At 49.2% G+C, this 16,720-nt stretch overlaps 1 protein-coding gene across 1 annotated transcript in view; it reads left to right on the top strand.

Moving 5' to 3' along the window:
- The first annotated feature begins 4,324 nt into the window (after positions 1-4,324).
- The window catches only part of ASIC2 (acid sensing ion channel subunit 2), a 999,469-nt gene continuing 987,073 nt past the window's right edge, over positions 4,325-16,720 (top strand). Inside the window, exon 1 of the mRNA XM_069481013.1 lies at positions 4,325-4,879. Coding sequence (XP_069337114.1) covers positions 4,325-4,879 — 555 coding nt within the window. The remainder of the gene's footprint in view (positions 4,880-16,720) is intronic.

Below are 16,720 nucleotides of genomic sequence, written 5' to 3'. Positions count from 1 at the left end.
AGCATTTTTAAGGACCGTGGAATATCTAATATTTGTATGTAAGCCATACTGCTAATTGCAAATGAGTCTTACCAATTAAAGAGGGCCCTTAACAAGAGCTATGTAGAAACATTTTATTAATCACCAGGTTGAACTGCTATATATGCTAGAAAACGGTACAGCAGTATTTCTTGGAGAATATTCTATAACTCAGATATTTCATGTTCAAAATGGATGCCATAATGGTCCGTGCTATTGAGACCATGTTGAAACGTTTGTAGTAAGGCTGTGGACCATATCCTCTGGATCCAGCCATGACTGGGTCTGACTATCAGCTCTGCCACTTTTTAAGCTGTGGGACCTCGGGCAAAGTAGCTCTCCACTCTGCACTCAGTTTTCTCATCTGTCAAATGGGCTTGGTAGTAGCCTCTTCTGAGGGTTACTGATAATGTCCTGTCAAATGTCAAGCACAGACCCAAGTGCCCAGTAATGAAATTCACCATTAGGACCATTCGCCTCTGGCCTCCCCACCTGACCCAAAAGTGCCTAGTCCATCTGGAAAAGATTTAGTCAAGAGCCACTTCAGAAGACCTTGAGACGACCTTAAGGCTGTGGACAGGAAGCAGAGCCTGTCCACAGCAGAGTGAGGAGTGTGCTTGACACTGGCCTACGGGAGGGGATGGTAACACTTTTGGGCATACAATGACATCTTCCAGAGCTTTCAGTGGTTCCCCGATCACCTGGAAGAGAACACCAACATCGAAAAAGAACATTCTCTGAGTAGTCATCAAGAGAAAGTGTCAATTGCTAAGTGTCTAAATCGTACCAGACACTTTATAATCTATATCTCATGTCATTTGCACAGCAGCTCTATGAGTCGGGCATTATCAGCCCCACCATATTGGAGGTGGACAAACTGAAGTCCCGAGAAGTTTACCAACTTCCCCTAAGGTCACAGAGCAGGAGAAGACACAGCACATTGGAGACGCAAACTCAGGTCTGGGTGACTCTACCCGATGATGCTTCCATGTTGTTTTTAATCCTCAAAACAAACCAACGCAGAGGTGGGAGGTGGGCAAGCAGTGAGCAAATTTACATGGGGGAAGGGCAATTAGAACAACCCTGAGCTCCATCTCTGCACACGTGAGAAAACATGTCTGGGAGGTGAACTAAGAGAAAAATGCGATTCTGTGAAATGAAGAGGCTTCATGGGGCAAAACAGATCTCAACTGGTGGGGAAGAGGGTGGTAGGAACACAGTAGTATGGAGCACAGTGAATGCTAGGAACCACGACCACGCTGCTTCTCTGGCTGTCTGTGCAGAGGTGCAGGGACTGGTGTGTGTGCCTCTCTCTCTGCCTCCACCCCACTGAACCTTGAGTTAACAAAGGCAGGACATGTATTCCCTTCACCTCTGTTTCTGAAAAACCAACACAGTGCTTGGTACAGAGCTTGAGGTCAACGCGTTTATTAACAGGCGGATGAGCCAAAGATTTGTGAGATTAATCTGGGAAGTCTTCCTGTATGAGGGGGCTTTGAGCTGTGAAAAAATGGACAATGGGGATGTGGCTTGGTGGAAAGAAGGTGCAGAGCTGCTTTATACAAGTGAGGAACTGGTGTGTGTGTGTGTGTGTGTGTGTGTGTGATGGGGAACGAGGCATACAAATGCTTGCTCCCTTCCTAAATTTGGGAAAGAGTGTTTTGGATCTGCTTTTTCGACCTGCGTTTTGGATGCAAACATGCCTGAGTTCAAGTCCCAGCTCCGACACCACTAGCTGTGTAACTTGGACATAGCACTTTACTTTCGTGAGCGCCAGTTTCCTCATCCGTACAATACGGGTAATAACAAGAACACAGACTGGTCAAGAAGGTTGAGAGGGATAAGTGAGATGATATGACACCCTCACACAGCTCCTGACACATGGTAGACCCTTAGTTAATTTTGGTCCCTCTGTATCAAAAACCTGAGTCTCGGCCGGGCGCGGTGGCTCACGCCTGTAATCCTAGCACTCTGGGAGGCCGAGGTGGGCGGATCGTTTGAGCTCAGGAGTTCGAGACCAGCCTGAGCAAGAGCGAGACCCCATCTCTACTAAAAATAGAAAGAAATTATATGGACAGCTAAAAATATATATAGAAAAAATTAGCCGGGCATGGTGGTGCATGCCTGTAGTCCCAGCTACTCGGGAGGCTGAGACAGGAGGATCGCTCAAGCTCAGGAGTTTGAGGTTGCTGTGAGCTAGGCTGATGCCACGGCACTCACTCTAGCCTGGGCAACAGAGTGAGACTCTGTCTCAAAAAAACAAAAAAAAAAAAACAAAAAAAAACCTGAGTCTCATCTCAGCAGCCCTGCAGGCAGGGATCTGGGACCTCTGGCTAGCAGATGTGTGAGGTCGATCAGCCTTTGCCATTTGTGCCTACTTGTGATGTTTCTGCTATTTGAGCTCCCAGGATCAATAAACCACTGATTTAATGCCACAGGTTGCCTCAGAGTGCATCTGCACACTACTCTCAGTGGATCTGGTTTAGCAGGAGGCCAGATGGGATAGAAAAATATTTCAGAGTGGATCTAAACCTAGAGGGACATGCTGCTCTGGGATTCCTTCTTTCCAACCCTCTTCCAAGGAGCGTTATTTAAGCCTGGCTTTCCCTGGAGACGGGAGGTTGGCTCATCAAGGCGTCTCCATGTGGCTCTGCCCCAGCTTGGCAGTGCGGCTTGGGTTGGCCACTGAAACTTTTTGCTCCTTTCCTCCCCATGGAGATTTAGCATCATGGATTCAATAGGTTCCAGCCATTGGAGCCCTGGCGTGGGGCAAGAGGCAAGCCACACCCACCTGCCAGCAAGGGCTGACTTCCAGGGAATTTTCAGGAAAAAGAAGGTAGGTGGTTGAAAGCCTAATTCTTTGGCTTCCACCTATAGTTCCAGCTGTGCTTCCATCTGGTAAATCCAGGGCCAGAATACACACACACACACACACACACACAGTCCCTCTCTCTCTCTCTCTCTCTCTCTCTCTCTGCCCAAATGGAATGGTCTGCAGCCTGCCCTGCCTGGAATCCCATTTGCCTTTATTTTTCAGATACGGAATCTCCTAATAGCTATGTGGGGGTGGGGGCTACTTGTTGCTCTTTCTCTGGGGGCTCCAAGGGGAAACCTGGCTTTTCTATCTCGGAGGGGCTCCCCGCTGCTCCCCAATGTCCCCTCCCAGCCCGCAGCAGAGGCGCTCTGCTCCCTGCCTCCCCCATTTCCAGCATTCTCCCCTCTGGAGACCCCAGGCTGTCTCTGACCTGGGGGTCCCCTTTGAGGTAGAGGAATGCTGCCCCCACCCTCACACGTGGCTCATGGGAGTTTAGCAAGGGCCTTCCTGCCATGGTGGGGGTTGGGGGCTGGTCGTCCACCTGGAGGGAGAAGCCCCCGCTGTCTCCCTCCAAAAAAGGCTAAAAGGAAACTTTCTCCAGGTCCCCAGCCCCTGCCAGCCCCTTCTCTCCCGCCCCGCCCTTCCCCCCCCCCAGCAGCCTGGTGGGGGCGGGAACGAGGGGGGCGCGCAGGCTGGGCGCCCCGGGGGTCCTTTTCCTCTCGGGAGGCGGGGAGCACAGAGCCCCCGGTGACCCCCGCTTTCGTCCCCGCCCAGTCTCGGAGGCCGATCCTCGCCTCGCGGCGGCAGCGCTGCCTCCTCTCCGGGGCGCTAGCCGCGGCCGCCGGCATTTGGAATTCTGCCCAAAACTGGGGGCCTGGAGGAGGAGCAGGGGCGGAGGGACGGAGGCCGGCGGCGAGGAACGGCATCCGGAGTCCAAACCGGCACGGAGAGCAGCGGAGCGGCGGCGGCGGCGGCGGCGGCGGCGGCGGCGGCGGCGGCTCGCAGGGCCGTGCGACCGCAGTGCATCAGCGAGCCTGCCCGGCGTCCCCAGGGTGGTTAACACGGGGCATGATGCACTGGTTAACAGGCTCCGAGCTGCTTGGCGACTTGTTTTAAGCATTTTCTCCCTCGCTCTCGCTTTTAATCTTGTCTCTAGTGGCGTGTGTAGGGGGGAGGACTTTATTTCCATTGGCTAAGCCCTCCCTTCCCACCCACATCTCTTCCACATCACCTTGGTGTCTCCCTAAATAAAACCAGCCCTCCTTATCGCCTGGAAAAAATCAGGAGCTAGAGTTTGAATGGGTTTTATATAAACACTCACCCCTGTCAGCGTGCGGCTGGGCTCTCGGGATAAACTCCCAGCGTCTGGCCTGATGCTTGCCTGGCGTTCTCTCCCTTGAACGCCAGGGTTTGAGCAGAGCCGGAGGACTGAGAACTCTTCTCTGAAATTTGATTAACCTGAAGCCAGTTGCGGAACTGCACAGGGTCCCGATGGACCTCAAGGAGAGCCCCAGCGAGGGCAGCCTGCAACCTTCTAGCATCCAGATCTTTGCCAACACCTCCACCCTCCATGGCATCCGCCACATCTTCGTGTACGGGCCACTGACCGTCCGGCGTGTGCTCTGGGCAGTGGCCTTCGTGGGCTCCCTGGGCCTGCTGCTGGTGGAGAGCTCCGAGAGGGTGTCCTACTACTTCTCCTACCAGCACGTCACCAAAGTGGATGAGGTGGTGGCCCAAAGCCTGGTCTTCCCAGCTGTGACCCTCTGCAACCTCAACGGCTTCCGCTTCTCCAGGCTCACCACCAATGACCTGTACCATGCCGGGGAGCTGCTGGCCTTGCTGGACGTCAACCTGCAGATCCCAGACCCACATCTGGCCGACCCCACGGTGCTGGAGGCCCTGAGGCAGAAGGCCAACTTCAAACACTACAAGCCCAAGCAGTTCAGCATGCTGGAGTTCCTGCACCGGGTGGGCCACGACCTCAAGGATATGATGCTCTACTGCAAGTTCAAAGGGCAGGAGTGCGGCCACCAAGACTTCACCACCGTGAGTACTTGGTTTTCAGCTCTCTCTTGTGTTTGGTCCTCTGGAGAGGTGATGCGCCGGTGATCTCCTGCTTGGTTTGGGGGTCTCCTTGTGCTTTGGAACAGGAGAGAGAACAGGATCTCAGCTGCAGGCCAAGAGGGTAGTTGGCCAGAGTTGTGGGAGCTGGTGGTGGCAAAGGCTGCCTGCCACACTTGGAGCACTGTTGTCAGCTCAGATACGGAGGGCGAGTGAGGGGCTTGCCGTGGGGGCTCACTTCCCCAGACGTGCCTAGTTGGCTTCCTCCCAGCCAGAGGGAGGAGGCCTGGGTTGTCCGTTGTCTGGGGCGTTTTGGTGTCCGAGCTGTGTGATTGGAACAGCTTGTCATTGACGAGGTGGCATTCTCTCTCTCTCTCCCTGTGTCTCTTTCTGCTCGGAAGTGGCATCAGGCACTGCATCCTGTGGGCTGGGCTGGAGCTAAAGCCGTCAGAGAAGGGGGTGTGGGGCCCCAGGCAGCCTGCATGGCTCCAGCGGCTTTGGGAGCTGGCTGGAGCAGGGGATGCTGCAAAGGTGTGGAAGTCTCTTTGCTTCCTTTTCCTGGGTGGATTCTGAGCTCCATGTGGGGAGAGGAGAGGCCGGGGACCCCAGGGCTCCATCTGAGCTGCTGACAGGTTGGAGCAAAGAGATGTCCAGAGTGCTCTGGTAGAGAGGAGGGTCTGGGTGAAGGCGCGTGTGCAGGACCGTCAGTGAGATAGATGCCTGCGAGGGTGAGGCAGTCCTGGCTGCCGAGTCTGGGAGCTTTAGCTTGAAACTCAAAGGCTCAGTTTTCTCTCTGTGTAATTGCTTAACGACGTGGATGCAGGAGGAGTGGTGTGGGGAGGGGGCGCACAGCTGTGGGATTGGAAAGCCCGGAGGAGGAGTGTGGAGCAGAGTAAAGAGGAAAAGCAGAGGGGGGTGAGGCTCATGCTCAGGAAGGAGCTGGCTGGAGGGGCAGAGAGGGAAGGATGGGAGGAAAGCCGTTGCTGCCAGGGTTCTCTGCCCAATTAGTGGGCTGCTCGGCATAACTCGGCATAACAGACAGGTCAGACAGCTGCGACTCTTCTTTGCTGCCAGGAAAGTCCAGGGCATCAGGGGCCGTGGGACCCCCCAGAAGTCCAGTGTGCCTGCTGCTCCCATAGTTGCTGTAGGGAGAATTGAGAGCTTTTGAGTCTCAGAGCCTTGAGCCAAAATGCAATTCCAAGTTCGGGATGGCAGGTGCAGCAGTTGCGAAGGGACAGGGCTGTGACATCAGCACTCGTCTGGGGACCTCTGCCTAATTAAGACATTCCTTACCTTTCCTGTGGTGCATCCATTCCCCACCCCCTCTCAGATTCACCAGCCTCTTGCTCTGAGGTTCTTTTAAATCTACAAGCTGTCTCTGCCTGCAGCCTCTGTGATTGCTGCTGGCTGTCTCTGATTCTGGAAAAGCCCAGAGTGCCGGGGGCATTGCCTCTCGCAGCCTGTATGCTAGAGCTCTGTTTCTTGGGGGAGCTGTTTTGTATCATCCCTTTTAAACATCGTGAGGAAGAGCACAGCAAAATCAGCAGTAGTGTGTGCTAAAGAGCAAGCCAGACTGAGCCGGGGGAAGGGACCGGCAGTATTGGAAGCCCTTCTAAATGGAGCAAACAGGATCCTAAACCGTGTCACACATGAATGATGACTTAGGTGGCTTGGGGAGAGATGGGGAAAATGCCTCCTTCTTGGAGGCTGAAACCATCACTATATTCCACCTGTGCTTCCTAGCGCCTGGCCGCGCTCAGCCTCGCCACTGCACCATGCAGCTTGGGGACGCACTCAGCTGTTCCTCTGTCTGCCTGAACATGCATGGAACACACAGACAACAGAGAGAGGGTGACACAGCGGGAAACTGTAATGGGTGGCAGATCTGGGACTGACTTCTCTAGCATCCTCATTATGGCATGTCCAACTGGTGGCTTCCTTTGAGTTCATGTCCAAGTTCCATTTAAAAGTAAAGGTGTTTGACCCCAGGCTGCTGTTTCATACTTGGCCCATCATTTGAGTTGCTGGGGGCCCAAGAGGCCAAAGGTCAGGACTTAAAGCCTTACCTGAGCTTTTGACCTCTCTAGGATGCCTCCCAAATAGGGACGTTGCCTCTGGATAAGGTTTACTACTCAGTCAGTGGCATGTCATTATCTGCTATACTCACCAAGTTCAAGACTGATCTATTTGAGTGTTGGGCTGACCCTCTATGCATGACTTTCCCAAGTATCGAAAAGGAGGTGAGCCTCGGGGCTGCTCTGCAAGTTGCTCAGGGAGTGTCAGAAAGGGGACCCGCTCCAGGAAAGCCCAAGGAGGCCCCAGAGGGGAGGCTGGTCTTTGTACCTAATTGGTCACACTGAGCAATGCTGAGCCTCTGGTAGAGGAGTCACGATGCCAAGTTTGTTGGAGACCTTGCAGTGAGGAATAATCCTCCTGACTCACCCTTTGTCTCCCTCTCCCTTTTGGCCTGGGATGTAGGTATGCTTATTCCTGGGCTCCCACCCCAGCAGGGAGCAGAGAGCCTGGGCAGGTAGTTGCTGGAGAAGCCAGCCGCTGGCCTTCTTCCTCATTCATTCTCTCTGCTGCACATCCCTCTCCAACTGGCTTATTTATGAGGCTCTGCCTCAGGTTGTACTATGCTGGGTGGCTTCTTCCTCTAAGTGCTGTGGCTGACTTATTAGTGAAGTTGAGTATGAGGGAGGGGATGTCACAAGTGGATGGCTTTTTTCTGTATTTCTGTTTCTATAAAGCATACCTAGCGGCATCTCCAGGGCTAACGTTTTTTAGCATAAGCTTCCTTATTCCAAGTTCTTAGCTGGTGTGCAATGAAGTGCGTAATACCCTTTAATTAGTGAACGAGCCATGATTCTAGCAGAGTGAGAGAAGGCTGTTTATGAAGGCAAAGAGTCTCCAGGAAGCCAGGCGTGGAATGCCTACTATCATGTAAACAGGTGTGCTCCCTGTTCATGCAGGTACACTCTTATCCCCCACCTGGGAGGATCTGACCTCAGAAAAGCTTACAGTTTTTCTTCCTGGGAAAGCAGAAGAGGGCTTTGATTCTTTCCTGGAAGGAAGGGAGAAGGGGGAGTTGGACAGGGGTTGTATCTCTGGCCATGATGTCAAATGATCTGGGTTCAAGGTTAAGAGTAGGAAGACGTAAGTGTGCAGGCAGCCACATCATTTTCTTCCACTTTCCCTGGGCTACATCTTGCATCCCCTGTAGGCCTCAATTTGCTCATGTACTGTGCAATAGTAATACGTGACTTTCTAGCATACAGGGTTGCTGGGGGGTTGAAACCTGTGACACAATGTATGTGAAAGTCCTTTTGTACACTGTTGCAGCTATGCAGATGTGAGGCGAGTTAGTATCAGTGTCAGCAGAAGCGCTGTTGCTGTCCAGCCTACCCGCCTGTTTGCAGGAGTCGGACTTGATGAGTAATGCTATCCAGGATGCAACCAGGGAGGGAGCGGTGGCTGCTGCTTTCTCTGTTTGGAGCAGCAGGTTAAATAAAGCTCAACCTCACTGAGATGGGGTTTCTTAGAATGGAGGTCACAGTTGGGTTCAATGGCTAACTCTTGCTGGGAGGTGGCAACCCCGCTGTGTGTGACTAGCACATGACTGTTTCATGTGGTTTCTGTACTCGTCACCTTGGGGTTCATCTGCCTCCCAGTCCGGGAATGCAAATGACACTTCAGTTTGCACGTTTAACCTGATTTCCAAAGTTGTGTGTGTTTGTACTTTAAATCTGAGATTTCTTAAGAAAGGTATTTCTTTCTTTTCTTACTTGAAGAAAAGTCTCTCTGCTCAGATATCTTGTTAGAAGCACCGTCTGGATCTTAATAACTGACATCACCTAACATTGTAGAGATGGTGGAGGGGAAGGTTTAGGATGATCTTGCACAAGCACAGATGGGTGCCTAGCTCATGGAGTCTAATTACTTCTTAGTACGCGGGGAACATGTATGTGCAGAATGTGGGTTTTGGAGACAGATCTGATTTGCTGTAAAATTGTAGACAAGTTTCTTAACCTCAGTTTCCCCATCTCTAAAATAGGAACCACGATACCTACCACTCAGAGCTGTCGTGCCGACTCAGTGAGGTGACGTATGGAAGACCTAGTGCGTGGCAGGTGCCTAGCACAGAGTGGGGCCCCACTTTGCCTGGGGTCCACAGAAGCTCATGACAGAGCCGAGCTAGAGTCTAGCTCACTCAGCTCCCAGTCCAGTGCTCTTCCCACTGTTCCCTGCTGAGACTTCAGCAACAGTGTAAGCGCAGGCAACTGCTGTGTTTGTGGGATTCTCAATGCTCATGATAGTTAAGCTCTCACTTTTCCCCATGCTTCCTATATATAAGTTCCTCTGCCTAACATCCCCTCCTGTCTGGGCTTCCACATTCCATCTCACGCTCCCGTACTCACCCCAGGAAGCTTGTCCTGCCCCAGCCCCTGACAGGAGTGGGTGCCCTGTGCACTGTGTGCACAGCTTTTATCACTGTTTCATAGTTCTGCACACAGGGTCATTCCTTTGTTGATCAAATACAGCACCAATGTGCAGCATGGGGACCATAGACTAGACTTTTGCCATGACAGAGTTGCAGGCCGTCTCCTACCCCTTCTAGATTAGGGACTGGCTGAGTGCAGGAATCTAGTCTCATTAAACACAGACTCTGCATACATCATGCCAAATACAGGACCTGCCCCCAGTAAATACCCAGCCATGGTTTGTTGACTGAATAGTTGTTTGCTATTCCCTTAATGAACCCAGGACCCTTTGCTCATGGGCCTTTCCTACCTTCCCTCATTACCTCTCTTTCCCTGTCTATTTATTTAAATCCTGCTCATCTTTCAAAATCCAGCTCTCTGATCACTGTAGCCTGCTCTGGGAAACCATTGCCCATCCCCTCCCCGTTACCATAATCTAAATTAATCTTTTCCTCTTCTGTCTTCCAAACAGCGTCTCAGATTATTCCTCTTACAAAAGTCGTGATGCTTTCTTTGCATTAAAATCATGAAGTGTTTGGGCCAAAGGGAACCTTAGAGATGATTCAGTTTAATGCTTGAGTTTTTTAACTATTGATAATTTTTAAATTATTTAATTTATAAGCAAGAATTACATATATGTATGGTGTCTAACATGATATTTTGATATACGTATACGTTGTGGAAAAGCTAAATCAAGCTGTTTAACATTTGCATTACCTCACATGCTTATCTTTTTGGGTGTGTGTGTGTGGTGAGAACACTTAAAATCTACTCTCTTAGCAATTTTCAGATATACAATATATTGTTATTAACTGCAGTCACCATGATGTACAATATATCTTGAACTTACTCCTCCTGTCTGACCAAAATTTTGTGTCCTTTGACCAACATCTTCCCAATCCCCTCACCCCCCAGCCTCTGGTAATCACCATTTTCCTCTCTGTTTCTATGAGTTTGACTTTTTTAGATTCCACATATTTAAGTCAGATTATGCCGTATTTGTCTTTCTATGCCTGGCTTGTTTAATTTAACATGATGTCCTTCAGGTTCATCTATTATATGTTGTTGCAAATGATGGGATTTCCTCCTTTTGTAAGACTGAATGGTATTCCAGTGTGTGTGTGTGTGTGTGTGTGTGTGCGTGTGTGACATATTCATTATCCATTCATCTGTTGGACACTTAGGTGGATTCCGTATCTTGACTACTGTGAATAGTGCTGCAGTAAACATGGAAGTGTAGGTAGCTCTTCTGCATGATTTCATTTCCTATGGATATATACCCCATGGTGGCATTGCTGGATCTTATGGTAGTTCCACTGTCACTATTGTGAGGAACCTCCACACTGCTTTTCACAATGGCTGTGCTCATTTACATCCTCATCAACAGTGTACAAGGGCTCCCCTTTCTCTACATGCTCTCCCGCACTGGTTGTCTTTTGTCTTTGTGACCATGGCTGCTCTAACAGGGGCAAGGAGATACCTCATTGCTAACCACTGATACTTCGTGTCTTCTCCTCCCTCCTTATAAGACCTGATGTCTTCACTCACCCTTCTGTTCTCAGCACCTACGACTTCTTAGCACATAGCTCTCAAACTGTGTCTTCAGAGTTTGGGTTAAGTGGGCTTGAAGTTTTAGAATGTAAGGCAAGTCCAGCTGATATAAGGTGAAATAGCTGTTTTTCAGCTTCCCCTTTTCAGCATAAGTACCTGGGATCTTACCTGCATAGGGATGACTTGTCTCATTATTGTTGTTATTTTAATAACACGCTTTCTTATTGTAGAAGCAATCCATGCTCATTGGGGAAAACTTGGTGAGTGTAGGAAATAATAAAGAAGGAAGAAAAATTGTCCATAATAGCACCCCAGATAGAATCACATGTATTATTTTGGCATTTGGGGAGCAGCCTCAGTCAGCTATGTAATGTGTGTGTGTGTGTGTGTGTGTGTGTCTGCGTGTGTGTTATCAGGCCTGGGCTCTCCCCTTCTGTACATCTAGTGCCATGTACACACCCAATCAATGTCAGCTTGCTCTCTTCTTCTTGGGTCCCCTGGGTGGTCTCCAGGGTGTTAGGAGATCCCTTGATTTTAGGCTCACAACTGAGCACCAGTTACTCTCCTTTGACGGCACCTTATTGATAGCACAGTTGTGCGTTTATCTGACGCCATCTTGATTCTACTGTTTTTTGGACGTTTGCTAGGATGCACCAGATGTGTACCTTACACCAAGCCAGACATCCTGACTGAGGCCCAACCCTGGGTCAACTCTGGTCTCCTCGTGTGACCATCCACACTGCAAGCCTCAGCACACTGGTGTAGACCCTGACTCTCCGCCATCTGTGAAGTCTCTAGGCTCTATGTAAAAATGGTCTAAATTGCAATTAATGCAAATTAGATGATTTCTCATACTCCTTAAGATGCTCTGCAGTCTTGTGAGCCTTTGACATGCTCTGGCAGAGGCAGCTTTTGCCAAACTGGGCAAGTAGTTTTCCGTGTTGTCAACCTCTGGTTGGGATCATCTAGTTTGTAAAATCTTAGGTTGTGTGGTGTCTGGAAGTAAAGCTTTCAGGGGTATATGGAATTCCTTCTGATGTAGTGAAGGGGTAAGTCAATGAGTGGGAAATGATGATTTTGATGGCTCACACCATCTACCTGCAAAGAAAAACTAAAGCTACTGCTCAGCTTTTGAGTAGATGCCCAGATTGGGTGAATCCATGTGTGTGCCTCCTTCCCTGGGAGTTCTTAGACCTCTAGAATGCTTAGGAAAGAGGGATACCTGGGAACTATCGACTGGGAACTTGTCCCTTTCTCCCTCTCAATAGTGGTTCTTTTTTCCTATCTACAGAAAGTCCTTCCCTTAATGAAGAGATGAGTTCTAGAAAAGTTTCTGTAAAATGAATCCCACTTTGCTGCTGATTTCTATAGTAAAAGCTGAAATGTGATTCTCATTTAAAAAAAAAATCCTTCAACCCCTGAATTGGTCGCATTTAGCACTAAGTTTGCTGATAGAGGTGGTGCTCCGTAGAGCAGCTCATGTTTCAAAATACCAAGTATCTGTCTCCTTCATCAGACTAAAAAAATATCACCTGAGTCTAGAGATACCTGCAAGCTTGCTGTGTGCTTTCTCTTTTTTGTCTGAGTGTTTATGTTGGCTGGAGCTGGGTTAAAATATGAAACTTGACCAGCAGGGCCATTTGACCCATGATCTATTACAAGATCTATTACAACCTGAAACCAATGGCCTACGTCACTCTGGCCGGTTTGCAATTCCATAAATCACATTTCTCCCATGCATCTGACTTAAAATCCACCGGTACAGACTGGGCGTACTAGTTCCTGGAAAGTGGCTGCCTCCAACACTCAGAGATGCAGCATGTTTATTATTTGATAAATTTGATAGAAGCCTGTTTATCAAGTTGGGCTTTATTTGGGAACAGCATTCCCCAAAGTGTCATTCTGTGGATGATAAAGCACCTTTCCATCTCCCAATACTTATTTTCTCATGATTTAGGTACATTTTTTATTGATTACCTCAGTGGCCACTGAAATTTATGCTCAGAAGAAATTAACGATGTAACAGAGAAGGAACATATTTGCCTGAATTTATTGATCTCTGTTGATTGAGTTGTACTACCTTGGGCAAGGTTATTAGCCTCTGTGGACCTCAGTTTCCCCATCTGTGAAATGAGGGGGTCGAACTAGGTGGTTTCCAAGGACTTGCCAACCTGTTCAACTCTAATGCAATGGAACATTATCAAAATTTATTTTCTGATTGCACATTTGTTGGCTGAAAGTAAAACTTTAACTTATGTTGGGGGTTGGGGGAGAGAGTTGATGTTCTTTTTCGACCAGATCCATTTATTTGCTTGTTGAATTAATTTTATTTAGATAGACATGTACAGTGGAAGCAAAAACACCCAGAGACACTGAGTTGCTGCAGTTGGGGAAGGGAGTCACAGAATCCTGTTCTCAAAACCCCTGTCCAGGAACCACGGCATGCCTGGCTGAAGTGCATTGGTCTATTGAAAGTTTGGACAGTGGTCCTGCAGCTGTGAGTGGTGATCCAGTCTGGGTTTTACACGTATGAATTAGCAAGGGCATCTATGGAAGATGCTGTTGGTCTACCCAGATCCACTTTAGGGCTGTTGTGGGTAGAGCACCTAACGCCTCACATCTGCCCCTCTTGCAGGAAGTTGCCCTTAGTTGAGGGGCACTTCATACCTGGGAGATATGACCACCTGGGGGCAGCCCATGGCTGGGGACATACTGACAGAGGAGTCCAAGACGCCGGCTATCTTGCCTCATGATGGAGCGTAGCGTGGCACAGTCTACATACACTCCAGTGCTTCCCGTGGGATCAGGCTGAGCTAGACTTCTCCTGAAACCACATCCCCCTTTAGCATTTCCTGTGCCCTACCCTGCCTGCCTCCCTGCCTTCCAGGCCTTTCCTGAGAGCACTCTGTCAATAAATCACCTGTACAAGGCACACCTTCTCAGGCTTCGCTAGGGAACCTGGCCTATGTGTCGATTAGTTTCAGAATCTCCATCTGGTTGGTAACATGGACAATAGCCTAGCTGAATGGACCTAAGTCTGGCTTAGAAAGAAAGATATGCCTGTTTTGAAAATGTTTTAAACCTTGGACTTTATAGATCAGTGTCTTCAACTCTGGACCTCTAGCAGTTTCCAAGGGCGATTTTTCATAACTCAAGTGAGCATCTCTCTGATTAGAACTCACTGCTCTAAGCACAGCTGGTGTTTTCCTCTTTGGAGTTGTTTTGCCCAAGGAAAACTCTTCCCAAGTTGCCCATCTCCGAAGAGCTAAGCTGTCCCTATTCTCCCTGTTACGTATCCCTTGGCTGCTCGAATTCTAGGGAACACCTTCATCAGCACCTGTGTTCTCATCATCTCCCAAGTCTGCTGTCTCTGAAAACTTCCCTTTCCCTCCCTCCTACCAGCCTCCACTGCCATTTCTTCCTGAATGTGCATCCATCCGGCTGCCAGCCATGAGGAGGAGGCTACTGCATCTGACGCTGGCCGTGGCGTGGGCCCATCTGCAAAGCAGGAGGCAGTGAGAGATGTGTGGCTGACCAGAGGTGGTGACCCTCATATGTCACAGAAACCATGAGTGATGAGGAGCGTATGAGAGAACCAGGACTGGTTAGCCTGAAAAGCGAAGTGGGTGACTCCAGGGCAGTGTGAGTGCTGTCTTCAAACGCTGAGACGGCAGTCACAGAGAAGAGGGATGTGGCCTTCTCTGGGTGAGGCCAGGGGGCAGAGTTAGCACCCACGGACGGGTAGAAGTTCAGAAAGGTGGATGTCAGTGGGTTGGAAGGAATTGTCTTGGAGTTGGGAATTGTATTGGTTGGAAAGAATTGTCTTGGCCCTGCTCTAGGCCAAGCAGTTGCTTATTGGCAGCACTGCAGATGTGGATCGAAGTTAGGTAAAGGGTTGGAGTGAATGACCTCTAAAGTTACTGGCAAGCCTGAGATTCTTTGATTTATTGCCTTCCTGAACGGATAGTTGAGGTCAGAAGCAAGGGCCACTGACGGACGGCATTGGAGAGAACTGATAACAGATGCAAGCCAGCGCATCCAGACTGCAGAACCACTGCGTTTCCCAATACCGGGTAGTCTTGAAGCCGAGTGTTTCAGAAGCTGGCAACGGGAATGGTGCCGCATGAGAATCTCTAGAGACGGAAGAGCGAATGTTTCCGTTCATCCAGAGAGAGTGCAGGAAGTGTGTGGGGGGTGATGGCCCGGGATTGGAGGGACTGCCAAATGACCTGGGCATGCATGGCTCCTCCAAAGGCAGTTCCCAGGGGAATGTGTTATAAATTCTGGGAGCTAGATCCTACCCTAGAGAGCAAATCTGGGGTTGTGGTTGAGCATGCCTGGTTCCGTGTCGAGGGCTGGAAAGACTGGCAGGTCCGGGGACTAGAGATCACCCTGGGCTTGGTAGAGCCAGAGATAGATCCAGCCATAGGACTTTGGAATGAGGCTAATCTGGCAGGGAACATGCCCTGCCCAGGATCTCTGATGACAGGGTACAAAATGACATCTTGGCTAGAGGAGCTTGACAATGTTGGAAGGATGAAGGAGCTCTGGCACCTGAGATAATAATGAGGTATTTTAGCCTCATGGTACGATTATGGAATTTGGTGCTGGACAGGTGTGCGTTCCAGGTTTGCATGACCTTGTGCAAGTTACTTAACCCCTCCAGGCCACAATGTCCTCATCTATTAAGTAATAGTAATATTAGTACGTCATAAGATTGTTTGCAGCAATTGAATGAAATAACATAAGTAAAATTTTTAGCTTCAGCACTACCCAGGTGTAGAATGTCAGTTATTTTGTTGCTGTCTTTACTTTTATTATTATAATACTACGATAAGCTGTTGATAAAACATAGTGACAGGGATCTAAGAGCAAAAGGATTTTTTTGAAATCTGTATTGACAGTGTAGCACCTGAAAATACCAAGAAAGTGTGGGGAATGAGGCTGTGATCAAGCCAGAGTCCCAGCTCCTCCTATTGCAGCTGGGCATAGCTACTGCAGAAATCCAGACTCTGTCCAAAATATAGTCCCTTCCATTTGCTCCGCATGGTGTAGCTTACAAAACCTGTTAATAATTGCTAACATTTATGAGCACATATTGTATCCCAGACACCGTTCTAAGCACTTTACATGGAACGCCTCATTCAGTCTTCATGACAGCCCTGTAAAGTATGGAATATTTGTGGCTCTGGGTTTTTTGGTATGGAAAAATTGAGGCTTAGGGGGTTAAAGGACTGGACAGGCCTATAGTAACTTAGCTAGTAATTGGTAGGAGTGGGATTTGAACCAGGTAGTGTGATTCCACATCCTAAATGCTTTCTAAGATGCTATTGGATGGATAAATTGGTTCCGGAGATGGGGTGCTTGTGATATGCAGACATGGCTATAGGATCCAAAGCCCATCTTCCCCTCAAAAGGGAAAGTTTAATTCACGAACTTGGTGCACAGTGTCCTGGCTGTGCTCCCGCTGAAACCCACTGCCCCCAAGATGCATGACATCAGCCCAGAAATCCCATCTCTTGGAGCTGGCATGTGCCTGTAGTACTCCTGACCTTCCAGAAGCTGCCAGATGTGGCCAGCCAGTCTTGAACTTCCCAGCCTGCAGAACCATGAGCCGAATAAACTTCTTCCTCTTTTTTTTTTTTTAATAAATTGTCCAGCCTCAGGGATTCTGTTATAGCAACACAAAATGCACTAAAACAGTACATTTCCCACTTTCAGAGTTATTGTCAGGATCAAATAGCATCTCAGAAAGCATTTAGGATATGGAACCGGACTATCTGGTTCAAATCCC

This window comes from Eulemur rufifrons, chromosome 9, assembly GCF_041146395.1.
Source record: "Eulemur rufifrons isolate Redbay chromosome 9, OSU_ERuf_1, whole genome shotgun sequence".
Lineage (NCBI taxonomy): Eukaryota > Metazoa > Chordata > Mammalia > Primates > Lemuridae > Eulemur > Eulemur rufifrons.
The sequence above is the reverse complement of the archived record's forward strand: the minus strand, read 5'-3'. Positions and strand labels throughout refer to the sequence as shown.